Here is an 11,551-nt window from a genome sequence, read left to right on the forward strand (position 1 = left end):
TAAGTGTCCTTAACAATGATCTATTTCAGAAACCTACGGTGTAATCGCAGGTCTGTAAGGGCTTTCATTTTCTGCAAGAGCCGAGTGGTGACGCTCTGTATAACCTTCCTATGCAAGTGTTGGTCAGATAATAGTGAAAAACTCCTGTGCATGCATTTATACTGGTATTAGGATAAAAACATTATAATTATGACCAGCTTCCTTAATGTTTAATTGTGGGGACAGATAGGCACATATGATACAGTTGAGATAAAGCCAACAGACAACAAAAATATAATCTCCAGGCATGTTCCAAAGGACAATGTTAAAGTTAAAAAGTTCATGGTTACGGTGACATTTTTAGGAAACAGAATGGAGCCCTTCTGTTTATTTCTTAAAGAGGAAGCATGAGCCTTGTTGTTTATAGTCTCATATCATGCACTTCCCATGACTGGCTACTTGACTTGTAGCAAACCACTCCCCTCAAATGATTGGCAGTTTTTCCACTGCATAGAATAGGCTGACGCCGAAATAATAACTGGGCAGGAATTCACAGTACACAGATGTTTGTTGTGCGGGCACCTGGATTTGTCAAAACCAAATGTAAAGGGAAATGTTGTCCTGCTTTTGGGTAGAATGTTGGAATTTGCTTATTATTAATATGTATGGTCCAGTTTAATGTTCCCTTGCCATGTAGAAATGTTCCTGTAATTTAGTGCCTTTGCCAAGTTGAGTAGGTTTCACTGATGGGAAGAAACGAAGAACTGTTTGTAAATCTTTAATGGTAAATGATCAGCACCTGACACTTTCTCTTCTCTCCAGACTGTGTCATATACCCAGTTTCTGTACCCGACCAATGCCTTGGGAGCCCGGAGAAACACTATAGATTCTACCTGCTCCTTCTCTCAGTTTCGAAACACAAGTCACCGCAACTTGACCCTGGGCAGAGCCAACAGTATTCAAGGCAGCATTGATACAGGTGACACTAAATACTATACTATTAATAAGTAATAGTGCTGTTAAATGAGCACTATGCGTTGCGCCCCTTAGTATTCTTGCACTTGAGCCCCCTGGAGCATAGAAACTGAGAATGAAACTTTGTGCTTTTCTGTTGCATGTTGAGTACAGATTTTCTGGTGGGGGTTAAATACTGCTTTTGTAACTTGGGAAATGTGTGTGTGTGAGGGGATATGAGGCCTACTGCCTCCTTGGTGAGGATGGTATTTACTAGGGGTAGAAGAGTTAACTAGTCTTTTGTTTTATTGTAGGAAGTGACATAGGAGAGTTTATTGAATATGATCCTAACCTTCTGGATGATCCGCAGTGGCCATGTGGCAAGCACAAACGGGTTCTAATCTTCCCTTCCTATATGGTAAGTGTAAAGGCATTTCATTCATATTTACTTTAGGCATTGCGGGGTAAGGATATGTTGCCCCTATAGTAAGCATTTGTATAGATTCAGAAGATTTTCGGATGTAGTAACATTTTTCTGCCTTCAGGATACTCATTCTGCAGTATTGTGAAAATTTCATAGAGAGTTAGAAGCAGAGAAAAGTGTAAAATTCCTATCAGTGTCTGCTATTAGTTTTATATGCTAATACATGGGGTGTGATAGAGGTGTTGCGGTGAGCTTTCACTTGGGCACATGAGAGGGAGTATAGAATGAGGAGTTTGTTTTATATATAGTGCAGAAGCGAAGAAGAAAACAGATTAGAAAATAAGGGAAAACCCCAATGGCCGATGGGCGCTGAAATGATGAGTTACATTTATATAAAGAAGGACTGTGTGGGCCAGATAGGGGAGGGCATGTCCTGGTACTGCTGGTTTTATGTTTTGTCTCTGTTACCCAGCACCAGAAAGCCAACTGATTATGACACTAGTCGACCTTTAGAGCACTTAATAGAGTTAATCACCTTGTCAAGTCTTTATGGGAGGTTGAGTTATGGACATAGGTGCTACATTGCTCAATTGCAGTTGCCTATACCAAGCATTCAGCAATTCATTTTGATGTGTTCCAAAATGTAGGGAAAGAACTAAAATATCCTATGAGATGGCACTGACTACCCTATCAGGAAAAAAAACGAAACAATAGACACCGCTAAAATGTCGAAATTATGTGTGAAAAGCATAACTTTCTAAGGGCTTATGTAATAAAAAAAAAACTTAATTTACTGGTAACCAATAGCAACCAGCCAGCAGCCAGCATTTACTGGTCTCCAGTTTAAAAACATCATATTGGTGGCTGTGGGGTACTGCACCTGGGCCTGTATAAACACAGCAGCTAAAGCTTTGTATTGTGAATAGAGTTGATGATGGATTTGTTTGTCTCAGTAGCAACAGTAATGATTAAACACAGGCCGCTCTCTCCACATTGTCCCTATTCAGACCTCTTTTGCAGATGGGCGTATTTTTATTTCCATTTATTACATTTTAAATTATTGATGAGTTTGTGTTCTTTATATTGATCAGACTCCTTTCAATTGCAAGTGAGAGGAAACAGTAATTCAGAGAGAACCTACAGCTTAGGTTAATGGCAGACTGAGGCTGGTGAAATACCCTTGCCTGGCCTACAATGATAATCCCTCTGACCCTGCGGCTGCAGATACCAGACAGGTCTGGCTATTACTGATCAAAAATGCTCAATGTTGAATTTTTAAGTGATGGTCCATTTTAAAAGTCTGGTGCAAAGTGTAAAAATTATCATAAAAGAATTCTTATTCATTTTACATTGTCAAAGCATTGTTATACGTCCCCTTTAATTGATGTGCCCGCTACTACAATGAGTTGAACCAGCAAAAAGAATACATGGTTCCTATCTAACTTAATATTGCTGGGAGTATGTATGACATGTATTGATTGCTCAGCAGAAACCTAAACCTACTGTGTTTATTTTATCTTCGGTTACAGACCACTGTCATAGAGTATGTGAAACCGTCAGACCTCAAAAAAGACATGAATGAAACTTTCAAGGAGAAATTTCCTCATATCAAGCTGACACTCAGCAAAATAAGAAGGTATGGGAACATAGCCAGGCCTGACATAATGCGAGATATCACTGTCACTGCATCCTACGTGTCGGCTTCCATCTTCTTCATGTTTTTTAACATGTTATTGTAGAGTCACGTGTGTAATAAAATTCAGAACAGAGTAGCTTTATACTGTAGATTGAACAAAACCCATCGCAGACCACATCTAATTGTGAAGTGATTCACGAGGATGTCAGCTCACTTTAATGTTATTTGTTTTATGGCTAACCATATAAAAACCAATAAAAACATTGTCTTTCCCCAACATTCACTGTACTGACATTGCCTTCATCCCTTACACCTAAGAAGGGTAGCTGGCACTCACAGACCCCACTGGCAGGCCAAGTAAGAAAAACAGCAAATTTATTAAAAGAACAGTAACACCAAAAAATGAAAGTGTATAAAAGTAACTAAAATATAATGTGCTGCTGCCCTGCACTGGTAAAAGTTGTGTGTTTACTTCAGAAAGTCTACTATAGTTTATATAAATAAGCTGCTGTGTAGCCATGGGGGCAGCCATTCAAAGGAGAAAAGGCACAGGCACATAGCAGGTAACAGATAAAACACTATTGTATTCTACAGAGCTTATCCGTTATCTGCTATGTAACCTGTGCCTTTTCTCCTTTTTTCCAGCTTGAATGGCTGCCCCCGTGGCAACACAGCAGTTTATTATATAACTTATAGTAGTGTTACTGTAGCAAACACACCAGTTTTACCAGTGCAGGGCAACAGTGCATTATATTTTTATTACTTTAAAGCGCTTTTATTTTTTGGTGTTACTGTTCCTTTAAGCAAACATAAGTACCCAAAACAGCCTTGGGCTTAGGATACAGCGTACAGGATATTTACCCTACTACACCAATGAAAAATGACAAAAATATAAAATTTCAAATATATAGAAGATACAAAAAGTACAAAATGTTTTTACATTTCAAAAAGAATAGGGCACCTTCACATAGTTACTCATAATAACACGACACATTGAAATCATAATTTAGACCCATATGTTGTCTAGTCCTCAGTATAAAGATCCATTTCCATTTTATTCAACAGTTAAAAGACTCTCTCCTCTAGGTCACTATATTATTCTCTCTATACAGGTTACAGATAGAAAATTGATGTTACCATCGGAACAAAGGGAAAAACGTTCAGAGACATTAGTCCCCTTGTTCCATGATGTCTAGTGTTCCTGTATGTGTTCTTTTAGTGTTTTTTACATTTTGTACATTAGTAAATAAATCAAATGTTTGTAATTGTAGTTGATGTATAGTTTTATATAATATTCTTTGTTTGTTATTGTAGATACAAAGGTTTTTGTTATTGACACATTTACAAGTTAAATATGTGGCTTAAGCACATTTATACTGTATAAATAATAACTTACCCCGAGCTGTAGGTCTGTGCACCCACACCCCATGTAGTTACTGGTGAGCTTCACACACAAACTGATCATTCATCCACAAACTGCCTGTAAATGACTGCAGCCCCAAACTTATATCCTTCCTTGAGTATCTGACTGGCACTTATGGGTCAGGACCTCGCAAGCTTTACTCACTTCACTTATTACATTCATGTTGTTGCCTGCTAGGGTAGTATAGTTACCAATGTGGCCTTGCTTAGTAACACTGTACCCAACAATTATATTAAATGCATAAAAGCTGTAAATGGTTATATCACTGCAAGTCCCCAATTTGCTGCTTAAAGTGATCCAGGTTGAAGGGGAACATGTCACTCTCCCTACTTAAACCGTAACACTTGTATCCTTGCCTACTGAAAATAGTTACATAGGGTTGAAAAAAGACCAGTGTCCATCAAGTTCAACCCATCCAAGTAAACCCAGCACACCTAACCCACACCTACCAATCTATACACTCACATACATAAACTATATATACAACCACTAGTACTAACTGTAGATATTAGTATCACAATAGCCTTGGATATTCTGATTGTTCAAGAACTCATCCAGGCCCCTCTTAAAGGCATTAACAGAATCTGCCATTACCACATCACTAGGAAGGGCATTCCACAACCTCACTGCCCTCACTGTGAAAAACCACCTACGCTGCTTCAAATGGAAGCTCCGTTCCTCTAATCTATAGGGGTGACCTCTGGTGCATTGATTGTTTTTATGGGAAAAAAGAACATCCCCCAACTGCCTATAATCCCCTCTAATGTACTTGTACAGAGTAATCATGTCCCCTCGCCTCTTTTCCAGAGAAAACAACCCCAACCTCGACAGTCTCACCTCATAGTTTAAATCTTCCATCCCCTTAACCAGTTTAGTTGCAGTCTCTGCACTCTCTCCAGCTCATTAATATCCCTCTTAAGGACTGGAGCCCAATGCTTCCCTTGTCCCAGTTAACCCCTTACTAACCCTTGTTGGAATCCAGCACAGCTTGAAGTGAAGCATCTTCATGGTTATGCTTTGGAGAGGGACAGTGTTTGGACCCTGACTGAAGGACAAATGTAATCAGTGCCCCAGCCTATGAGAACATTGCCCCCACAACACAACGTTGCAGGGGCTAGGATTTATGTAGGCATAATGATATGTTCCTGCTCAAATGGAACGTGTCACTATCCCTTTAACATAGCACTGAGCCTGCCTGTAAAATGCATGATGCTTGAAACAAACACACGGTCAGTCTTGCATTATCTGCTTTCTGCAGTTGTTGGCCTGATCAGTAGTACGTACTATCATAATATTTAAACTAACCGAAAGTGTGTTCCTATGTGTGTCTAGGCCTATATGGGGGAAAGTTTCACCCACGTCCACCCCTGCAACATGAGATTGTCAGGAAGTTCTTTCCCAGCTATAAAAATCTACAGCCAACACAACTTCTTTATATAAGCCCATAAGTGCAATACAGGGCTCTGGGAGACAGTTCTTCATAGGAAATGCTGTAAGAGACACATGCCAACCTGAGCAAAATGGCCAGATGTAAACACGACCTCCTGCCTCTGAATTCCTGCTACTTACAGTCTCTTAGTTTCTTTCTTTCAGCTGTAATTATTCCTCAGTCTGTTATATAAATATATATAAATGTATGTAAAACATCTCTGCTCCCGGGAACTGCCATACAAGTAAAACTATATCTGTGTATACAGCAGCACCATGTTTGTACTCTATGCTTATTTGACTTGTGGAAACAATTTATGGTAAAACTGTCATGGGGGAAGGGAGGATGATTTCATGAAATTACCCTGTATGTATTCAGTCTTCTTTGTTTTCTATCTGCAATGAAACGTCAAAATCTGATTTCTTCCTCAGCCTGAAACGGGACATTCGCAAACTAGCGCAGGATGAGTGTGGGTATGAGGAACCCACAGTTGCCATGGCCTTCGTGTATTTTGAAAAACTTGCTTTAAAGGGCAAATTAAACAAGCAGAACAGAAAGCTTTGTGCTGGAGCCTGCATCCTGTTAGCAGCCAAGATTGGCAGTGACCTCAGAAAACATGAAGTGAAACACCTAATTGATGTAAGTATTATATGGGATGTTCAGTGCTGTACAAAAGTTTGAGGTCCTTGATATCCTTAGGCTAAAGCAAGGTGGTGTTGCCTAAGATAAAAGTATGAACTTAAAACACCGCTAATACATTCTGTTAGGAATGTTTCCGCTAAATTCTTATTTGAAGCTTTGGAAACTGTGCGCACCTACCTGTTCTGTGCTGGCCATAGGGCAAAAGGCAGCAAGCAAATATCACAAGCTTATGAGAGAGAGCCTAATGGAGACATAATCACCCATACCCCAGGCAGCTTGTCTGTCTGTACAACCCCAGCAATATGATAAAAGTTATAAGTGCGTTTTTCAAATCCCTGTACGATTATAGCCTAAAACTATTGCCACATGCAAAATGTAGCAGCTTGGGCACAGCATACTTCATAAATGTACAAGTTAAATATCTTTATACAGAATTGTGTTTGTGCTTAGAGGCTCTTGCCGGCTGACAAAGTTCCACTTTTGGTCTTACACTGTCTTCGGTTTTGTTAAGATTGTGTTCATTGAAAAAGAATTGCTATAAGGGTAACAGGTAGTGAGCATATAGGAAGAGGCAGATAGATGAGAAACAGAACCTCAGAAAGAAGGAAATTCAGGCAGGGGGAATATAAAGACAAAGGTGTCTATGGAGAAAGGGGGTATATAGAGATTGGAAGGTGTGCACTAAGGGTGAATAAGCACAGAAAGCTGTGCAGGAAGGGTGGATAGGGAAAGAATGGGGTTCAGTGGTGAGGAGGGTAAAAGTAAGATATACAATAGGGAATAGATATATATAAAAAAAATAAAGTGGAAAGGGGCATAGGGGAAAAAGTTGTACATAAAGGGGGTATAGAGAAAGGTGTGCAGGAAAGAGTGATAAAGAAATGTGTGTAGAGAGGATAGGGAGAGAAAGTTGTGCATGGAGTGGGGATAGAGACAGGAAGGCATCAAGAGGAAGGTGTAGAGCTTGGGGACTAGGGACAGAAAGGTGCACAAGGTGAAGGGATTGAGTAAGTACAGAAAAGAGAGACTAAGAAAATGAGGGGAGTAGGGAGTCAAACTAGGGACAGAAAGGTTTGGTGTGATGGGGAAAGGAGATAGATTTGCACTGATAGGGGAATAGGAAAATAGAGGTGTGCAGTGAGGGGGAGTAGAAAAACAAAGGGGTGTAGGGAGTAGGGGCAACAAAAGCTGTGCAGGGAGTAGTGGAGAGAGAGAGAGCAACAAAAGTTGTACCAGAAGCATAAGGGAGAAAGATGATGTGCCAAATGGAGTTGAAAGACTAACACTGTAGAGTAGTGATCCCCAACCAGTGGCTTGTGAGCAACATGTTGCTAACCAACTCTGGATGTTGCTCCCAGTGGCCTCAAAGAAGGTGCTTATTTTTGAATTTCTGTTTTGGTTGCATAAAAACCCAGTGTAATTGCCACACAGAGCCTCCTGTAGGATGCAGATCCAAAAAGGGGCTATTTTTTTCATGCTTGTGTTGTTCACCAACTCTTTTTCCATTTGAACGTAGCTCACCGGTATAAAAGGTTGGGGATCCCTGCTGTAGAGGGACATATTGTGTGATGCTGTACAGGGAAAGGAAATTGGGTATGTTGCAAGGATACACACTGGGAGTAGGGAAAGTGAGAAGCTGGGCACTAACATGGGAAGATAGGGCAAATTTACAGTACAAGAGCTCTGATCCAGAGGTGGAATTCCAAATTTTCAGCCCTAAACAGAGTAATGAGACATAGTGCACACTAACTAAAGTCATGGACAGTACTGTCAGAATTATCTAAAATTGGTTCTAGTAACTCTAATGATGAATGTGAAATGATTGATGATGTATTTGTCTAGCTCAGTAACACACTATTGTGCTTGTCTATTAGAAGCTGGAGGAGAAGTTCCGGCTGAACAGGCGAGAGCTGATGGCCTTTGAGTTCCCTGTGCTGGTTGCCTTGGAGTTTGCTCTTCACCTGCCGGAGCATGAAGTGATGCCTCATTATCGGCGCCTGATGCAGAGCTCCTAGCACAGGAGGGTTCCTTGGTGTGTGCCATTAATTGACTGTCATGGACAAATAGCCACTACAGCAAATGCAAAAATAAGTGTTAAGACCACTTCTTTATTGGCGCGGCATTTGTACTTTCCCTATCGGCAACACTATGACTAATAACTGCCCGGAGCAGGCGCTCTATATGTGGATGGCAAATAGCAGACAATGCCTCTAACATCTGAAATGGCCATTTTTACTATAGAATTCACAAGTGGACTTCACCATCTTTGCTTCCCAATCTCACTGTGTCAAAAAGACTGTGCCAATCTATTTCTTACCTGTCAATGGAGATAAGGAGCGCACTTTTTTATTGTTTGTGGTCTGTGACACTGAATCCATTTTGACCTTTTTTTATTTGTTGGAGAAATCACCCAAAGCTTTGTGTCTGGGAGGGAGACATGTCTCCCATGTTTGTGTCCTTACCCTGATACGAATTTTCATTCCATTCCAGAAATATTCCAGTTTTAGCCTAAAACATTGTTTTTCATTATATGGTCCGTCATCGGTGGCAGCAATTTGGTGTAGAGTCACGTTATGCCCAAGTATTGCTCTTTTCCACTGTGGAGGAGATGCTAGTAGTCACACCCTTTGGTGTTATGTTTCCATGCTCTATGTTAGAGTGCATACCAAGCACGATTTACTGTGCTACATGTTAGGCAGTGTTTTGGAGAGATTTAGCAGGGATGTCCAGCTCACAAATGGCCATAGTGACACATCCATGTAAGAATATTCCCAGGACTACTGCTGCAGTCAGTATATCAGAAATGATCCTTCTATGCAAAGCTGTGCAGAATAGTCAGGCGCCTGGAAGCTGAAAGACAACCGCACTACACTAAAGAGAACATATTTGTTTGTGGCAGAAGATGCACTACATATAATGACTGAGTCTTCTCTCCTGTTTACACTTGCATAGCTCAGATATACGGGGACCCGGGTTCCACTCTATTTTTGTAAGATAAAACTATGGCTTTGCCAGTGTGTGCTTCTATAATGCCTAGAGAGCAAGGTTCCATGGTACAGGCGTAGCATTGGCTTAGTGATCTCTCACAGATGCCTTTATGTCTTGGGTACAAAACAATATTGTGTGTTCTTTCACTTATTAGTGTTCCCAGTGAATTCAAAGATTTGTCATATTTTAATGTTTTATGTTCAGAGACCACTTTGCACACAGACAGTATACATTTCTTTTAAAATATATTATTCTCTGTAACTGTAAAGTATAAAGGTGCAGTTATGCCTGCAAAGCATGCCCCTCTTCCCTGTCTTTTAGAATAAGAATTGGAGCTGCCAATTTACCATGATATGTTGTAAATGAAGGGGTCAGAGACTTTAGAATGACCCCAACCAAGGCAAGCCATATGGCAGGTCCTTTTCTTATGTAGAAATGCAAAGATCAATAGCAGGGATGTTTTGTGCACATACATAGCTATGCCATCATACTTTACTGAATGTTTAACCAAAAAGATATGATCATATTATCAAATAATAAATAGGCTATACATTCCCTCGGTTCTCTATTCAAACATGCACTAATCATACAGATCATGCCTCGCTTGCTGTAAATGTTGGAAATCTGTCCGGCACCCCGTGGGCTCAGCTAGTTTCCCAAACCTGTTCATACAGCAGATATCTGTTTAATTGACCACACACAGAGGAACAGGTAAGAACATTTGCTCAAGTTTTTGAAGAACTACCCAACAATTGGGCAATGTGTTCCCAACGTATTGGATCCACTAAAATGAAAAATCCATCTAGTTAAAGATCCCCCCATCTGGCCATTTATGGAGCCTTTGGTCACCAATAAGACAATATGGGGCCCATATTTCTGTAGTAATCTAATTAGTTGTCCCGTGAGCTGATAATCAAATCATTATATATCAGCCATTAAACCCACTACTGTGTGGCCACCTTGAGTGTAGTGTAATCATCTGTGTGGGTATCTGTAACAACTTGCTCTATTGTGGGAGCCCGCTGAGAGATTTAGAAAACCCTAAATTTTAAAGATTTTAAAGAAACAGATGTGATCTTGATGCAAGATGTTATATTTTCATGACCAATCTTCACATTATCATCTCATTATAAAGATCAATAAAAATCAATTTTTTAAGCTTTGTATTGATGTTATTAAATGTGTCCATAAAGTACTTTACATGACCCTGTGACGCGCTCTATTGGGTTATATAGGGAAATGTATCAATACCTTTGGGGGTGGAGGGTGGGTGAAAAGTTACAATTCTAAACTAAAGGGTAGATTTATCTGGGATCCTGCAGGTTGGCTGACCTCTGCTAAATAAAATAGCATGTATTGATTGTGGTACCTGCCGCATCACATTAAGCTCATTTTGTTTCTGCCCCAAACTGCAGTATATTTACAGTGAACAACTGAAAACATAAGTTTGTACACCCCTGGCTAAATAATATACATTGTATTTGGTTAATTTTGTAAATTGGAAACCACTGCTGCAGGAATCAGTGTGTTAAAACATGTTTGCTAATGATACTGTTAATATATAAATATTGTACAAACTTTAAAACAGGCAGAAATAAAATGGCAATTGTGGTATGTGCAAAAGTCTGGCCACCCCAAGTCAGTCAGTGTTTAGTTACATCCCTTTTGGCACAGATGAACGAATGTAAATGCCATCTGTGTCCATCTGTATTTCAGTGATCTGTAAGACAAATCCCTACATCTAATTCTAAGATCTTCTTGGGCCTGTGCCTTGCACAGATTTTTAATGATATTTAAGCTGGGGCTGTGAGGGCCAATCCAAAACCTTCAGCTTGCTTTTCTTCAAGCACTTCATGGTGGCTTTTCAGGTATGTTTAGGATCATTGTCTTTTTGTAGGAGCTGGATCCCCTTTTCAGCTACTTGGATGTTGGCATCTGGAATTTGGTGGAATTTATTCTTTCCCTCTAGATGCAGGTAAAGCTTCCTCCAGACGACTCTTCCATGGAAAGTGCAACACCACTTCTGTGTCGGCCAAACCTTCCTGCAGGATATTTGCAGTCACATATAGGTTTGCC

At 40.1% G+C, this 11,551-nt stretch overlaps 1 protein-coding gene across 2 annotated transcripts in view; it reads left to right on the forward strand.

Annotated features, from left to right (window-relative positions):
- The window catches only part of cables1 (Cdk5 and Abl enzyme substrate 1), a 52,174-nt gene extending 41,535 nt beyond the window's left edge, over nucleotides 1–10,639 (forward strand). For both annotated transcript variants that reach the window (XM_002934136.5, XM_004915213.4), the window contains exons 6-10: nucleotides 802–958; nucleotides 1,248–1,351; nucleotides 2,887–2,993; nucleotides 6,277–6,484; nucleotides 8,362–10,639. In XM_002934136.5, coding sequence (XP_002934182.2) covers nucleotides 802–958; nucleotides 1,248–1,351; nucleotides 2,887–2,993; nucleotides 6,277–6,484; nucleotides 8,362–8,502 — 717 coding nt within the window. In that variant the 3' untranslated portion in view covers nucleotides 8,503–10,639. The remainder of the gene's footprint in view (nucleotides 1–801; nucleotides 959–1,247; nucleotides 1,352–2,886; nucleotides 2,994–6,276; nucleotides 6,485–8,361) is intronic.
- Nucleotides 10,640–11,551: the final 912 nt, after the last annotated feature.

Source organism: Xenopus tropicalis, chromosome 6, assembly GCF_000004195.4.
Source record: "Xenopus tropicalis strain Nigerian chromosome 6, UCB_Xtro_10.0, whole genome shotgun sequence".
NCBI lineage: Eukaryota > Metazoa > Chordata > Amphibia > Anura > Pipidae > Xenopus > Xenopus tropicalis.